Source organism: Oncorhynchus tshawytscha, linkage group LG01 (assembly GCF_018296145.1).
Source record: "Oncorhynchus tshawytscha isolate Ot180627B linkage group LG01, Otsh_v2.0, whole genome shotgun sequence".
Lineage (NCBI taxonomy): Eukaryota > Metazoa > Chordata > Actinopteri > Salmoniformes > Salmonidae > Oncorhynchus > Oncorhynchus tshawytscha.
This window is the reverse complement of record NC_056429.1, coordinates 73,768,719-73,787,022: the sequence shown is the minus strand read 5'-3', so window position 1 is coordinate 73,787,022 and position 18,304 is coordinate 73,768,719. Positions and strand designations below refer to the sequence as shown.

At 42.9% G+C, this 18,304-nt stretch overlaps 1 protein-coding gene across 1 annotated transcript in view; it reads left to right on the top strand.

Moving 5' to 3' along the window:
* Positions 1–18,104, top strand: part of LOC112256573 (golgin A7 family, member Ba) — a 49,085-nt gene extending 30,981 nt beyond the window's left edge. Inside the window, exons 4-5 of the mRNA XM_024429903.2 lie at positions 3,605–3,706; positions 16,828–18,104. Of these exons, the coding sequence (XP_024285671.1) occupies positions 3,605–3,706; positions 16,828–16,911 (186 nt within the window). The 3' untranslated portion in view covers positions 16,912–18,104. The remainder of the gene's footprint in view (positions 1–3,604; positions 3,707–16,827) is intronic.
* The last annotated feature ends 200 nt before the right edge of the window (positions 18,105–18,304 follow it).

Below are 18,304 nucleotides of genomic sequence, written 5' to 3'. Positions count from 1 at the left end.
GGATCACAGGATGGAAGTGTCAGAAATGCCTCACCTTTTCAGAGGTGTGAACTATGGCATGGTGAAGCATACAGTTGAATTACAACTGTTCTGACATGCTGCATTTGTCTGTATGGCTAGTTTGCTGACTCTTGAAGTAAGCAAGTTTTATTGTGACGTCCACCTACAGGTGTTCTATCTTAATTTGATCACTTTGTTGCAGCAGGAAATGGAAATTATAGTATTCAAGGTTTAAAAAAGCTTCTCAAGTGTGTAATTTCCACTTTAAAATGTCAGACTTGATATATCCTAACTAAAATTGTATTCACCCCATACAAAAATATACATTTATTATAATCCACATATAATTCACAATTTCTGTTGCTGCATGAATATTTTCCTGCTGTGAGAAACTGGTCAAATTAAGATAGCACGTGTACTAAGGTTTGACTGGTTACCAATACCAGTTTGGAAACCTGCCATTTGACGCAGGGAAATAAACTGAATTGGTTCAATAACCTGAATTAGTTATGAGTGTCGGCTGAGAGAACATTGTTTTTTGTAGTTGTTCTGACACGCTTTGCGTAATCAGTGTGCTTTGATGACAAAGATGTTGATCTAGACTGTGGGTAGTCCTGGGAATCTGTCCACTCATACATGCTCACTGGTGTGTGGCCTCTTATCAGCTGGACACACGTATACATCACACACACACACACACACACACACACACACACACACACACACACACACACACACACACACACACACACACACACACACACACACACACACACACACACATTCAGCCAAAGGCTCTGTGATAAGGTCTGATTGAGCCTCTGATACACTATGTTGCCTTCAGCTGTCCACTGCTTTGTGCTAGTATGTGTGTGTGTGTGTGTGTGTGTGTGTGTGTGTCATACAGCTGGCACCTGGGTGCCGGTGGGCATGGACAGCCCTTCCAACCATAACATGGCTTTTGTGTGTGTTCCGTCTAAGCGAATGACAGGCACAAACACAACTGATGAAGGGATTCATCTTTCTCTTGATGCCCCTACGGTCACATGCACACACAAACACACGGACTAATTAATCCTCTCCTCAGCTATGTGTGTGTGTGTGTGTGTGTGTTAGTAGGTCAGACAGAGCAAGACGTTAAGAGATCAAAAAGTCCCAGCCTGCCCCTCTTCGCTATCTCTCACACACAACTTTCATCTACATGTTTCTATAATGTTCTCATAAACATTCTTTCACTGATACTATGCTGAAGATGACACAGCAAATCGAGACACACAGAATTCATCTCTATGTATGTTTCTGTTTGTTTTTTAAAGCATTTTTGGATCAAAACCATGCAAAAGTACTGGAAGGGAATCAAGACACACTAGATGCATTGCCATTCAGGTTTGAGCCAAGCAGAAGTATGCTCTGTGCTCTCCTTCCATGTCATTGTAAGATAATGTATTTGTCAGATAACCAGTTGGATTTAGGGGGCGCTATTTTAATTTTTGGATGAAAAATGTTCCAGTTTTAAACAAGATATTTTGTCACGAAAAGATGCTCGACTATGCATATAATTGACAGCTTTGGAAAGAAGACACTCTGACGTTTCCAAAACTGCAAAGATATTGTCTGTGAGTGCCACAGAACTGATGTTACAGGCAAAACCCAGATAAAAATCCAACCAGGAAGTGCCGCATTTTTTGAAACCGCCTCATGCCAATGACTCCTTATATGGCTGTGAATGAGCTACGAATGAGCTTATGTTTTCCACGTTTTCCCCAAGGTGTCTACAGCATTGTGACGTCTTTTTAGACATTTCCCTTGAAGAATGGCTGTAAGGGACCATATATGGCATGTGGTCACATGGTGTCTCCCGCAGAAAACCTTGCGTAAAATACTGAGGGAGCCATTTTTCCAATCGCTTCTTATGAGAAACCAACTGCCTCAACGGATATATTATCGAATATATTTGTTAAAAACACCTTGAGGATGGATCCTAAACAATGTTTGTCGTGTTTCTGTCGATATTATGGAGCTAATTTTGAAAAACGTTTGGCGTTATAGTTGTAGCATTTTTCGGTCGATTTCTCAGCCAAGCATGGTGAAGAAACGGGAGCTTTTTCGCCTACAAAAATAATATTTTTGGAAAAAAGGAACATTTGCTATCTAACTGGGAGTCTCCTGAGTGAAAGCATCTGAAGTTCTTCAAAGGTAAATTATTTAATTTGGTTGCTTTTCTTATTTTTGTGAAAATGTTGCCTGCTGCCAGCAGAGCCTAGCATAGCATTATGCCATGATAAACTTACACAAATGCTTGTCTAGCGTTGGCTGTAACGCATATTTTGAAAATCTGAGATGACAGTGTTGTTAACAAAAGGCTAAGCTTGTGTTTGAATATATTTATTTCAATTTCATTTTCATGAATAGGAAAAGTTTCTAGGGGTATTTATGTCCGTTGCGTTATGCTAATGCATTTGAGGCTATGATTACGCTCCCGGATACGGGTTTGCTCGTCGCAACTGGATAAGATATGTGCAACATGGAGATCTCGAGATCATATTGGCCATGTGAGGAAAGTTGTTTGTGAACAAGATTTGATAAAATCTCAGAAATTGACAGATGACTGATGATAAAGATAATGTATACCCAGCCAGGAATACTTACTGTGTGTGTGTGGGTGCGTCTATGAGCATGTACGTGCATGCATGATCTGTGTGTGTTAACACTAGAACAGCCTGGCCTTTCAGTTTATAAGTACCCACTAGAGAATGTTGCCGGGTGTCCCCTTTAGCATACAGTATGCATCAGATGCATATCAACCCGCAAGGTGCAGCAAACATACAGTTGAAGTCGGATGTTTACATACACTTAGGTTGGAGTTATTAAAATGTGTTTTTCAACCACTCCACAAATTCCTTGTTAAAAAACGATAGTTTTGGCAAGTCGGGTTAGGACATCTACTTTGTGCATGACACAAGTAATTTTTCCAACAATTGTTTACAGACAGATCATTTCACTTATAATTCACTTGTATCACAATTCCAGTGGGTCAGAAGTTTAAATACACTCATTTGACTGTGCCATTAAACAGCTTGGAAAATTCCAGAAAATGATGTCATGGCTTTAGAAGCATTGAGTCAATTTGACTTGTACCTGTGGATGTATTTCAAGGCCTACCTTCAAACTCAGTGCCTCTTTGCTTGACATCATGGGAAAATCTAATGAAATCAGCCAAAACCTCAGAATTTTTTTTTGTAGACCTCCACAAGTCTGGTTCATCCTTGGGAGTAATTTCCAAATTCCTGAAGGTACCACGGTCATCTGTACATACAATAGTACGCAAGTATAAACACCATGGGACCACGCAGCCATCATACCGCTCAGGAAGGAGACACGTTCTGTCTCCTAGAGATGAACGTACTTTGGTGCGTCCATAATTTCTTCCACTCTGTGGGGCACATGAGGGGGAGGGTAAAGAGGGGTGCAAATGCAAAAGCAAGGGGCAGGGATTTATAGCCTTGTCCTCATTTCACCTCTTACATATTTTATTCTAAGCAACATCCTCTCCATCTCTCCCTCTTCTCCCTCTGCCTCTTTCTCTCTCCCCTCACTCTATCAGGTATTGAAGAAGATCTCAGGGTATATCCAGGAACAGAATGAGAAGATCTACGCTCCCAGAGGTCTGCTACTGACCGATCCTGTTGAGAGAGGCATGAGAGTCGTATCCTTTTTGAGCAATACATTGATCTATTGTCACGGCAGGTCTTCTTACCAAACGTTAGCGATTTGATTATAGAGGTTAGGGTTAGGTGTCTTACAAGACATAGATTTCCTTAAAGTTGACTGCTGGTGATTAAAGTGACTAGGCAAAGCCTCGTAGAGTAAAAGTTTAGAGGGTTAGGGCGACTTCAGTGTGGTTGTAGCTCACTAAGGATAGTTTTAGTTTTATTAAGGCCTTCCTCCTTTTCTCCCCCCTGGTCCTGCTCTCTCCTCTTAGGCCTCATTTATAACCGTTGCATAAATGTAACACTACTGTACATTTCTGATAAGACGGCGCACGCACAAAAATATTGAGTTTTATAAACTTGGCGCACCTCATACATACACGTGCCCGTTATAAATCAAGTCCTGTCGTACATTATAATTCCACTTGAATAACGCCCATAATTCACCTTTTATGGTGACAAATAATGCCCTTATTTGCTGTATACTTTGGAAGTATTGGAATTAGGGCAAGACAGTATCTAGGGGAAATAGCAATGGCGAACTTTATAAAATATCTGTGGTGGCAGAATGTTTTTTTAAGTGACATTTGCTGTTTCTGACCGTTTCTGCAAGACAAAATCAATTGCAAATAGTTGTGGACCTGTAAACAGATCGTTTGAATGCAATAATGTTTTGCATCCACTTTTTTTCGCTGAATCTACATTAGCTTATCTATTTACTACTGTGACTTGGGTCCAGTTAAATGAGAGATCAGACGAATGGTAGCCTATACTAACTTGCTGTAGGCCAATAGGTTATTTTGTGAGTGGTCTATGAAACCATCAAAGTCAGAAAAGATGAAGAATTTATTCTGCAATGATCATGGAAATGTAATACTCCAATATTTCACAATAATGCCTTGCGATCTGAAGGGCAGCCTTTTGCATCCTCCCAATGCTCCAACTGTGGGAACTGTACCCTTGCCGATATCATGTACAGTAATGGTTTGAGAACATTCCTAGATTTGAAAGATAGATGCACACACCAGGCAACTCCTTTTTTCTTTCCAATTATGGGATTTATAAATAAACTATCTGGGCTCTGTCATAGAAATTCTAATCAAAGGGAAGAGAGACTGCAGATTCTTTCAAACAACACTTTATTATAAGATTTGCAAAAATGTAACGCTTAACAATGCACTAAAACAGTTGTGCAGTTAAGGCCCAACGAACAGTGTCGGTTCTCAGCTTTTATAGAGAAGCACATCCTTTTTGTAGATGTGGCAGTCAGCAGATAGTGTGTAAAAGGCAATTAGTTGTCTGTGCAGATTTAAGTTAGCACAAGGTTGATTGCCTGAGGTCTGAACCGTCTAACTGCATTCACAAAAGCAAACACTATAATTTGCTCCTTTCTGCAAGTTTCCATACATGTGACTTACTGTAGATAGTAAACGGTATACGGTATATCACGGTATATCACATGCTGCGGTCGCACCCGAACTGACCGTAGCTATACGCCCAGTCTTATGACTAAGTCCCACAAAGTTTATATCCGGTTAGAAAGACACAAGCATATAACAAGAGACTATTCTTTAAGCTGTAAAACAAGGAATAGCGTGACTAATTATGTAATTTCCCATGGCAGCTCTTGAAAGGACTGATCTCTATGATATATAAACAACTTTTGGAAAGCTCATATTCTGAGCTAGCCATTAAAAAAGTATGGTTCACAGACCTAATTGAATCTGAAACACCCTTTAACTGGAAAATAATATTTAAAAAATGACCTTGGCATCCCCTAATCTGAACCAGAACCTTATATATTTTTAGTTTGTTCACAGACTGTATTTATACTGACCAAAAATATAAACGCAATATGCAACAATTTGAAAGATTTTACTTAGATTTTACTTTTACTTCATATGTAACTCACCACAAGGATTTGGTCTTATCTAGCAACATTTCAAATTGTGTTTTTTACATGGGATAAAAGTAGAGGCTACAAAATGCTATATCATACACTTTTTTGAGGAACAATGGGAAAGTAATTCTGCTTTGAAATTGATAAACTTGTAAACTCACTTTTGAAAAAATGGCCTTTGAATGATTTGGTATCTAGTGAAGAGCTCTTTGGCTACACCCATTCAGCATCGTTCGCACCCTCTTAAGCTTTAACCCCACCCATCTCGTTTTGCTCTCGGAGTGTTCAGAGCGCACACTTGACGCTCTGGCCAATGATTTGTTTACCTCTGGATAACAAGAAACAGCCTAACCAGCTCTGCTGGCAACAATTTCATTGCGCTTTTTTTGCCGACGTTTACTGACACCCGCCATATTCAACGGGTGTTGTACACTTTAGCGTAAGACATGTAGCTAACTAGCTAGCAAGGTAAACAATGAAGCTAGCTAGGTAAACAACGTGTAAGATCACACACTTCACGTAACGTTAGCTAACGAGCCAGCCAGCTAATGTTAACTAGTTAAACAGCAATGAAATTAGTGCCAAATCATGTTGTTACTACCCTGAATGAATCTGCTGGAAGCTAATCAACCAGGTTCAATGTTAGCTAGCTAACATTAGGCTCTAACTAGCAACGCAAATGGCTCTGGGATACGAATAATAACGTCATACGCGAACCTTAGCTAGGAGGCCAGCCAGCCGGCTAACGTTAGCTAGCTAGCTAACAGTACACTTTGGCTTAAGACATGTCGCTAGCTAGCTAGATAAACAATGAACCTAGCTAGGTAAACAATGTGTAAGATCACACATGTCACATCAAGTAACGTTAGCTAGGGAGCCAGCCAGCTAACTAGCTAACAGTACACTTTAGCTTGAAATGAAACCACTTTCTGTCAAAATTACAAACGTATAATATCTGAAAATGTAGCTAGCTAGACTATCTTACCCGTATATATCATCAAGCATGATGGATGTGTCTCCTTGTCACGGATGCCATGCCACGGTTGACCTTAGTTTGAAGATGTAATACAGAGACAGATGTTGTCTCCATCTCTTTAGCTATCATATTCAAAACTTGATCCTCCAGAAGGTGGAGAGTGACACTGCACGATACATTTGAAAAAAGCTTACCCAACACAGATTGACCAGCTCAAATAGACATAAGCCTTCTATATGGCAGACCAATCCAAACTCCTCTCTCGGCATGCCCACTCATTAATGTCAGACAATCATGGCTAGTGGGAAGGCTTGTAATTTAAAGATGGTATTTGTATTTACAGATGGCATACAAGTTTGTTATTAAGGCACATGAAAGTTCCAGAAGGCATTTCTGCCAAAAAACTCATTTTGATTAAAAAATATATATAATTAAAATGTCTCTCCTGTGAAGTCATGACCTGCGACATACACCTAGTTTTCTGAAATGGGTCACGTATGAGGAAATCAGTCAACTGAAATTAATTCGGCCCTAATCTATGGATGTCACATGACTAGTATTACAGATATGTATCTGTTGGTCACAGATACCTTTAAAAAAATGGGCCTCACAATGGGCCTCAGGATCTTATCACAGTATTTCTGTGCATTCAACTTGCCATCGATAAAATGCAACTGTGTTTGTTGTCCTGCCTGCCCATACCATAACCACACCGCCACCATGGGGCACCGTGTTCACAACGCTGACATCAGCAAACCGCTCGCCAACACGACTCCACACTTGGTCTACGGTTGTGAGGCCGGTTGGATGTACTGCCAAATTCCCTAAAATGACATTGGAGTCAGTTTATGGTAGAGAATGAACATTAAATTATCTGGCAACAGCTCTGGTGGACATTCCTGCAGTCAGCATGCCAATTGCACACTCCTTCAAAACTTGAGATATCTGTGGTATTGTGTTGTGTAACAAAACTGCACATTTTAGAGTGACTTTTTATTGGCCCCAGCACAAGGGGCATCTGTGTAATGATCATGCTGTTTAATCAGATTCTTGATATGCCACACCTGTCAGGTGGATGGATTATCTTGTCAATGGAGAAATTCTCACTAACAGGGATGTAAACACATTTGTGCTCAAAATTTGAGCAAAATAAGCATTTTTTTGCATATAAACAATTTCTGGGATCTTTTATTTCAGCTCATGAAACATGGGACCAACACTGTACATGTAATCATGTTGCGTTTCGGTAAAATACCAAGGAAATGCTTTACTATGAAATTGGCCCCAACTGTTGTCTGTGTCCCCTAAATCAGGTAGGCATATTTCTTCATGATGTGGGAGTGCCCTGCAGTTTGTGTCTTCAGAAAGTATTTACACCCTTTGACTTTTTCCACATTTTGTTGTTAGAGACAGAATACATTTTTTTAGATGTTGTGTCACTGGCCTATACATACTGGCCCATAATGACAAAGTGGAATTATGTTTTTAGAAATGTTTACAAATTATTTAAAAATTAAAAGCTAAAATGTCTTGAGTCAATAAGTATTCAAGCCCTTTGTTATAGCAAGCTTGAATACGTACAGAAGTAAAAATGTTCTTAACAAGTCACACAATAGGTTACATGGACTCTATGGGCAATAATAGTGTTTAACATGATTTTTGAATGACTACCTCATCTCTGTACCCCACAAAGACAAGGGAGGTTTTCTAATACCTCGCAAAGAATGGCACCTATTGGTAGATGGGTAAAAAAAAACAGACATTGAATATCCCTTTGAGTATTGTGAAATTATAAATTACACTTTGGATGGTGTATCAATACAAAGATACAGATGTCCTTCCTAACTCAGTTGCCAGAGAGGAAGGTCACTGCTCAGGGATTTCACCATGAGGCCAATGGTGACTTTTAAACAGTTACAGAGTATAATGGCTGTGATAGGAGAAAACTGAGGATTGATCAATAACATTGTAGTTACTCCGCGATACTAACCTAAATGAGAAAGTGAATAGAAGGAAGCCTGTACAGAATAACAATATTCCAAAACATGCATCCTGTTTGCAATGTAACAATTTTCGTCCTCCTCTTCTGAGGAGGAGTAGGAAGGATCGGACCAATGCGCAGCGTGGTAAGTGTTCATAATATAATTTTAATGAAATATAACTGAACACAGAAAACAAAAGAATAAGAGAATAAATGGAAACCGACACAGTCCCGTATGGAGCAAACACTGACACGGAAAATAATCACCCACACCCAAAATGGGGAAAACAGGCTACCTAAGTATGATTCTCAATCAGAGACAACGATCGACAGCTGCCTCTGATTGAGAACCATACCAGGCCAAACACAGAAATACAACATAGAAAAAAGAACATAGACTACCCACCCCAACTCACTCCCTGACCAAACTAACACAAAGACGTAATAAAGGAGCTAAGGTCAGAACGTGGCAGTACCCCCCCCAAAAAAAAGGTGCGGCCTACAGGGGAGGGTCTGGGTGGGCGTCTGTCCGCGGTGGCGGCTCTGGCGCGGGACGTGGACCACACTCCACCATAGTCTTGGCCCACTTAAGGGGCGCCTTGGGAGCCGACATCGCACTGAGGACCCTAACAGCGGGCCTCGAATAGACGGGAGACTCCGGCAGCGCAAGACAGGCGGGAGACTTTGGCAGCACCGGAGTGAAGGGCGGCTCCGGCAGCTCCAGACTGACGGGCGGCACTGGCAGCTCCTGACTGACGGGCGGCTCTGGCAGCTCAGGACATACGGGCGGCTCTGGCAGCTCAGGACAGACGGGCGGCTCTGGCCTGGAGAGAGACCCTGCTGGGAGGAGACGGAGACACAGCCTGGTGCGTGGGGCTGCCACAGTACCCACCAGGCTGGGGAGACCTACAGGAGTCCTGGTGCGTGGAGGAGGCACCGGATGGACCGGGCTGTGGGGGAGCTCTGGTGCGCAGCCTTGGCACCACTCCTCTAGGCTGGATGACCACTTTAGCCCGGACCATCCAGAGTGCAGGCACAGGTTGAACCGAGCTGTGGGTGAGCACTGGAGATCTGGTGAATACTACTCGCACCTCTCCCTTAGGCTCAATGCCCACATTCGCCCGGCACGGGCGGAGCGCAGGCATAGGACGCACTGCACCCTCCCAGCGCCCCGGAGACACAGCACGCAGAGCCGGCACAGGATACCTGGGTCGAAACGGCGTACAGGAGACTAGACACGCTGAGCCAGCACAACACGCCCTGGCTGGATGCCCACTCTCGCATGGCACTTGCGGGGGGCTGGCCTGTAGCGCTCTGGGCTATGAGCGCGTACTGGCGACACAGTGCGCACCACCGCATAACACGGTGCCTTACCAGTACAACGCTGCTTTCGGTAGGCACGAGGAGTGGGCTCAGGTCTCCAACCTGACTCTGCCACACTCCCCATTCCCCTCACCCCAAAAAAATGTTTGGGGCTGCCTCTCGTGCCTGTCGCGCTGCCGTGCTACCTCCTCATATCGCCGCCGCTCAGCTTTCTCTGCCTTCAGTTCTTCCTTGGGGCGGCGATATTCCCCAGCCTCTGCCCAGGGTCCCTTGCCGTCCAGTATCTCTTCCCACGCCCAGGAGTCCAGAACCCTCTGCTCCTTGTTACCACACTGCTTGGTTCTTCTTTGGTGGGTGATTCTGTAACGGTTTTCGTCCTCCTCTTCTGAGGAGGAGTAGGAAGGATCGGACCAATGCGCAGCGTGGTAAGTGTTCATGATATAATTTTAATGAAATATAACTGAACACAGAAAACAAAAGAATAAGAGAATAAATGGAAACCGACACAGTCCCGTATGGAGCAAACACTGACACGGAAAATAATCACCCACACCCAAAATGGGGAAAACAGGCTACCTAAGTATGATTCTCAATCAGAGACAACGATCGACAGCTGCCTCTGATTGAGAACCATACCAGGCCAAACACAGAAATACAACATAGAAAAAAGAACATAGACTACCCACCCCAACTCACTCCCTGACCAAACTAACACAAAGACGTAATAAAGGAGCTAAGGTCAGAACGTGGCAGTACCCCCAAAAAAAAAAAAAAGGTGCGGCCTACAGGGGAGGGTCTGGGTGGGCGTCTGTCCGCGGTGGCGGCTCTGGCGCGGGACGTGGACCACACTCCACCATAGTCTTGGCCCACTTAAGGGGCGCCTTGGGAGCCGACCTCGCACTGAGGACCCTAACAGCGGGCCTCGAATAGACGGGAGACTCCGGCAGCGCAAGACAGGCGGGAGACTTTGGCAGCACCGGAGTGAAGGGCGGCTCCGGCAGCTCCAGACTGACGGGCGGCACTGGCAGCTCCTGACTGACGGGCGGCTCTGGCAGCTCAGGACATACGGGCGGCTCTGGCAGCTCAGGACAGACGGGCGGCTCTGGCCTGGAGAGAGACCCTGCTGGGAGGAGACGGAGACACAGCCTGGTGCGTGGGGCTGCCACAGTACCCACCAGGCTGGGGAGACCTACAGGAGTCCTGGTGCGTGGAGGAGGCACCGGATGGACCGGGCTGTGGGGAGCTCTGGTGCGCAGCCTTTGCACCACTCCTCTAGGCTGGATGACCACTTTAGCCCGGACCATCCAGAGTGCAGGCACAGGTTGAACCGAGCTGTGGGTGAGCACTGGAGATCTGGTGAATACTACTCGCACCTCTCCCTTAGGCTCAATGCCCACATTCGCCCGGCACGGGCGGAGCGCAGGCATAGGACGCACTGCACCCTCCCAGCGCCCCGGAGACACAGCACGCAGAGCCGGCACAGGATACCTGGGTCGAAACGGCGTACAGGAGACTAGACACGCTGAGCCAGCACAACACGCCCTGGCTGGATGCCCACTCTCGCATGGCACTTGCGGGGGGCTGGCCTGTAGCGCTCTGGGCTATGAGCGCGTACTGGCGACACAGTGCGCACCACCGCATAACACGGTGCCTTACCAGTACAACGCTGCTTTCGGTAGGCACGAGGAGTGGGCTCAGGTCTCCAACCTGACTCTGCCACACTCCCCATTCCCCTCACCCCAAAAAAATGTTTGGGGCTGCCTCTCGTGCCTGTCGCGCTGCCGTGCTACCTCCTCATATCGCCGCCGCTCAGCTTTCTCTGCCTTCAGTTCTTCCTTGGGGCGGCGATATTCCCCAGCCTCTGCCCAGGGTCCCTTGCCGTCCAGTATCTCCTCCCAAGCCCAGGAGTCCAGAACCCTCTGCTCCTTGTTACCACACTGCTTGGTTCTTCTTTGGTGGGTGATTCTGTAACGGTTTTCGTCCTCCTCTTCTGAGGAGGAGTAGGAAGGATCGGACCAATGCGCAGCGTGGTAAGTGTTCATGATATAATTTTAATGAAATATAACTGAACACAGAAAACAAAAGAATAAGAGAATAAATGGAAACCGACACAGTCCCGTATGGAGCAAACACTGACACGGAAAATAATCACCCACACCCAAAATGGGGAAAACAGGCTACCTAAGTATGATTCTCAATCAGAGACAACGATCGACAGCTGCCTCTGATTGAGAAGCATACCAGGCCAAACACAGAAATACAACATAGAAAAAAGAACATAGACTACCCACCCCAACTCCCGCCCTGACCAAACTAACACAAAGACATAATAAAGGAACTAAGGTCAGAAAATGACATGCAATAAGGCACTAAAGTAAAACTGCATCAAATGTGCTGAAGAAATTAACTTTATGTTTTGAAAGCAAAGTGTTTTGTTTGGGGAAAATCCAACACAATCCATCACTGATTACCACTCTTCATATTTTCAAGCATGGTGGTGGTTGCATCATGTTATGGGTATGCTTGTCATTTTGGGGGGGATAAAAAGAATATAGCGAAGCACAGGCAAAATCCTAGAAATTCACCTTTGAGCAGGACAATAACTTAAAACACCACACCAAATATGGAGTTGCTTACCAAGATGACATTGAATTTTCCTGAGTGGTTTAGTTACAGTTTTGACTTAAATAGGCTTGAAACTGGCTGTGTACCAATGATCAACAACCAAATTGACAGAGCTTGAAGAATGTTTTAAATAATTCTGTGCAAATATTGTACAATCCAGGTTTGCAAAAACCTACCCATAAAAACACATCTGTAATCGCTGCCAAAGGTGATTCTAACATGTATTGTTTCAAGGGTGTGAATACTTATATAAATGAGATATTTCTGTATTCAAATTTTTTTTTAATGTTAGGGAGGCTGCGAATTTTCGCAGCTTTTTGTTAAAAATCGCGCAACATTTCAGCGCCCTGCTACTCATTCCAGGAATATAGTATATGCATATGATTAGTATGTGTGGATAGAAAACACTCAGACGTTTCTAAAACTGGTTAAATCACGGCTGTGACTATAACAGAACGTCTGTTTCATCGAAAAGCGCAGGAAAATCTGATCACTGGAGATGGAAAAAAATATCCATGCGCCACTTCCAGGAATTGTTAAAGGTGAACCGTATTAAATGAGGCCGAGGTTGCAGTACCTACAGCTTCCACAGGATGTATAGAGTCTTCTCATTTGATTCTGATTTGATTCTTGGTAGATCCGACCAAAGGGAACCGATTCCCTCCGACCACCAACTTGATGCATTGTCTCTGTGTTTTTCCGGACATTTTTTCCACACGACCAGCTATCGAATTTACATCGCCTCCTGATGATTTTTATAGCTTATTAACGTGTAGTAATACCTAAAGTTGCATTAGAAAGGTATTTCGAAGTGTTTTGTGAAAGTTTATCGTCGACTTTTTAACTTTTAAAAAATGACGTTACGTTATGAAACGCTATTTTTTTCAGTTTATCACACAGTCTTCATAGATCGATATCTAGGCTATATATGGACCGATTTAATCCAAAAAAAGACCCAGTATTGATTATGGGACATCAAGGAGTGCCAAGAAAGAAGATGGTCAAAGGTAATGAATGTTTTATATTTTATTGTGCGGTTTGTGTAGCGCCGACTACGCTAATTCTTTTTGTTTACATCCCCTACGGGTCTTTTGGGGTGTTACATGCTATCAGATAATAGCTTCTCATGCTTTCGCCGAAAAGCATTTTACAAATCTGACTTGGTGGCTAGATTCACAACGAGTGTAGCTTTAATTCACTACCTTGCATTTGTGTTTTAATGAAAGTTTGAGTTTTATCGAAAACGATCAGTGGCGCTCTAAAATATCCGCTGATTACCCGCTGATTTGATCCCCCCCGAGGGAACATCCTCCCTAAGAAGTGCAACATTTTCTAAAAACATGTTGTTACTTTGTTATTATGGGGTATTGTGTGTAGATGGGTGAGAAAACAATCAATTGAATACATTTTGAATTCAGGATGTAACACAACAAAATGTATAATAAGTTTGTAAAGCGGGCATACTGGCGGTAGAGAAATCAGGCGCAGGAGAGCAAAAACTGTGTTACAACGGCGCAGTTTAATGATAAAATCACTGTGGAACAAAAACCATTTAAACAATGGGACAAAACCCCAGACATAAAAAAAAACAATACCGGACAAGGACATGTGGGGAACAGAGGATTAAATACACAACATGGAATTGATGGAATTGAAACCAGGTGTGTGGGAAGACAAGACAAATGGAAAATGAAAGGTGGATCGGCGATGGCTAGAATATCGGTGACGTCGACCGCCGAACGTCGCCCGAACAAGGAGAGGGACCGACTTCGGAGGAAGTCGTGACAAAGTTTAAGGATAAATCCACCCAAAACCACTAATTCCTTTAATTTACAGTGTTAAATGACACCAACTTTTTTGTGAACAAATGTTTCATTTTGGCGTTATAATAAGGTTGGTAGCAACATGGAAAATCGCTGTGGAAATCTGTTTCAACTCATGTCAACTACAAAATCCACAGTTCAATGCTCTCTATGGGCTGACTGGCTAGCTAGCTAGATAGATAGCAAACATACCTACACACAATAATTCAAAAGACTATATCAGCATGTAACGTAGCTAGTTAGCTGTAAAATTGCCTAAACAAACGGAATTATCAATTTAGGAGTTTACAATCTCGCCAGCTGCAGATCAATGTGACTTACAGAGTGGAGTCTAACATTCACAACGGTGATTCTGGGACAAGGAGCTCTATCCTTCAAGGATTAAATGGGAGTCTATTGGGCATTAGACCAAACATTAGCACAAATTTCGTCAACAAGAAGTACAATATTACAAATACTTTCTGAGATGTGCGATAATTAATTTGCTATTTGTAGTATCATTTAGCTTTGGAATCATGACATTACATACTTTCGAGGGAAATAAGCATGTTTCTCGACATACAGTATACACTGTATGAGAAGGGATTGCGTGGCGATTAGCTTTGCAACTGCATGACGCAGCATGACAACGTGGACGCAATTGGTCGACAGTCTGCTGGATGGGGTGTATACGTTCCTTCATTCATTGGATTCCTATCTCCTTCCTATAATATCTCTGACAACTCCAACATGCAATGCACCCTGGACTAAAAAGGCAGACTCATAGGAAAAATGTTCTAGACCCTCCGTTAAATTACACATTTCTTGAGATAGGAATATTGCAAAAATATGATCAATGGCTCATTTGAGAAAAGACATCCTCCCGAGTATTGAAATCTGTATGAAAGACATTTTCACGATCTAAAGGTTGTATTCCTATTAACTTCCAGTGTAGTGAGGAGACTTTATCACGGTGCTACGTAATACCGACCGGATTTCTGCCTGCTTGAACACCAATAACTCAGATACACATGAAAACATATATTTACACAGGGAATCAATAGAATATCACTCAGAGATGCACACAAATCTAATCAACCAATCAAATGTATATATAAAGCCCTTTTTACATCAGCCGAAGTCACAAAGTGCTATACAAATCAAATGTATTTATATAGCCCTTTGTACATCAGCTGATATCTCAAAGTGCTGTACAGAGACCCAGCCTAAAACCCCAAACAGCAAGCAATGCAGGTGTAGAAGCACGGTGGCTAGGAAAAACTCCAGAGAAAGGCAGGAACCTAGGAAGAAACCTAGGGAGGAACCAGGCCTCTTCTGGCTGTGCCGGGTTGAGATTATAACAGGACATGGCCAAGATGTTCAAACGTTCATAGATGACCAGCATGGTCAAATAATAATAATAATCACAGTTGTTGTAGAGTGTGCAACAGGTCAGCACCTCAGGAGTAAATGTCAGTTGGCTTTTCATAGCCGAGCATTCAGAGTTAGAGACAGGTCAGGGTTCCATAGGCAGGCAGACAGAACAGTTTAAACTGGAGTAGCAGCACGACCAGGTGGACTGGGGACAGCAAGGAGTCATCAGGCCAGGTAGTCCCGAGGCATGGTCCCAGTGCTCAGGTCCTCCAGGAGAGGAGGGAGAAAGAATTAAAGGGAGCATACTTAAATTCACACAGGACAACGGATAACACAGGAAAAATACTCCAGACATAACAGACGACAGTTAACCCACTGTTCCTAGGCCGTCATTGAAAATAAGAATTTGTTCTTAACTGACTTGCCTAGTTAAATAAAGGTAAAATAAAAATAAACTTACCCTAGCATCCTGATACATAGACTATTGCAGCATAAATACTGGAGGCAAAAGCAATTTCAACATTCAAAATGGGTTACCCTTTCTTTAAAAGGATGAAGACTTTCTAAAGGCACTGTAAATACCTCTGGATGGAGACGTGTGCTGGGTGGGGTTGGGGGAATGGAATGGGAGTTTGATGGTGGAGGCCCAATTTTTTTATGTTTTCTTTTCCTGTTTATACTGAATGTATTATTACCTAAACGCTGTATTTATTTCTTACTGTTATTTTTATTTTGAGTGGCAGTCTACATGTATTTTTCTTTTTATAAACATAGGAAAAAAAATAAATGAAGACTAAAATCACCAGGAATACAGCAAAAATGTGTTTAATTTCGGAAATCTGTTCCCAAGTATTCCCACAAAAAAAAGAGACATATGTGATCGTGTCTCAATGTAATCAAGGTATGAAATTATTGTTATTTTAAAATACAATATATTATTTGGCTTAGTTCTGGTCAATTTGCAGTGTACAAATTATTCGAATGATTTTCCGTCCCCCCGACCATTCTTTCAGAATAAAATTGTCCCATGGCTGAATCTAGTTGCCTCCCCCTGGCCTAGAGTATACCCCTTATCCCCAATCTGTGTACATATATTACCCCCTTCTCTCCCACTCCTTAACCCCTGTGCCCTCCAGATCGAGGTGAGTGTGTTTGAAGACCGCGGTTCGAGTGGCTCTAGCCCCAGCAGCAATGTGTCGTCTGGAATCAGCCAGCGGTGACTGGAGGAACAGCACCAGGGATATGGGTACCAACAACACCACCACCACCACCACAGAGGCAGCGGATCCCTCACCAACATCCGCATGCTGAAACATGAGAGCACACGCTTCTGAATATAGATGTATATGTAATCAATATACTATCTCTAGTTATGAGTATAGATGTGTATGTAATCAAAATACCATCTATTGTTCTGAGTATAGATGTATATGTGATACAGGAAATAGATATTGAATGTATATACTATCTATAGTTCTGAGTCAGGAAGGAGAGAGAGAAAGGCCAGGGTTTGTAGGCTACTCTCAACAGGAAACTGAAGTACCAGGAGGCCAGGAGCTGACACATGCAATGATATAATGTTCAAGCAGGCACACACCAAGTCAAACACACTAAACACACATCTTTGAATATCTGACAGTATGCTTACACTCATATTTCTGCACACTTTCCCAACCATCTACTCCTTTACCCATGACCATTCTACTTTTTCACCATTCCCTGTGTTTCCATGAGTTTAATTATGATCATTATGCCATAGCCAATACATCACTGTCATCCTCAGTTGCGTTCAACATTCAATCATGAGCAGCAAGAAACAATGGTTATCACTAGGATTGACTATTTTGAAGCAACATTATAACTACAGCAGTAGTATAACTCACATTGAATGCTGGCAACTTACTGGTAATCTTCTGGAAAAGACGCTTCATTTCAGGCAGTGCGAGAACGAGGTCAGTACATTGTGAATGTTGACATGTCCTGCCCTGTTCTATTTGGACCTACTGCTTCAGCTTTCAGTGTGTTTCTGAAGGACTGCTAGTTATTCTTGGTAATATTACATGTATCTGTCTGGGACTTCAAACTGAAACACCTTGGATTATTTATCAATGCTCATTCAGAGCATTGGGTGCTGATGATCCACATCGCAGCTGAAGGTTACACTCACACACGCAGCCGCATGTGCAAAACACACAGACTCATATGCAAACATACACTCACGCACACACACATGCACACACAGGCAAATGCGCAAACACACACACAAACACACACCTGTGGCCACTGGCCTTGGGTTCCTGCATACAATATCCTGGCAGCCACATATCCATGTGGTCTCAGGTCACACATACACACACATACACACACACAGGCACATAATGTGCATTAGGAAAGTATTCAGAACTTGACTTTTTCCATATTTTGTTACATTACAGCCTTATTCTAAAATGTATTAAAAAAAAATTTCCCTCATCAATCTACACACAATACCACATAATGACAAAGCAAAAACTGTTTTTTAGAAATGTTAGCAAATGTATTACAAATGAAAAAAATGTAATACCTTAATTGACAAAGTTATTCAGACCCTTTGCTATGAGACTCAAAATTGCG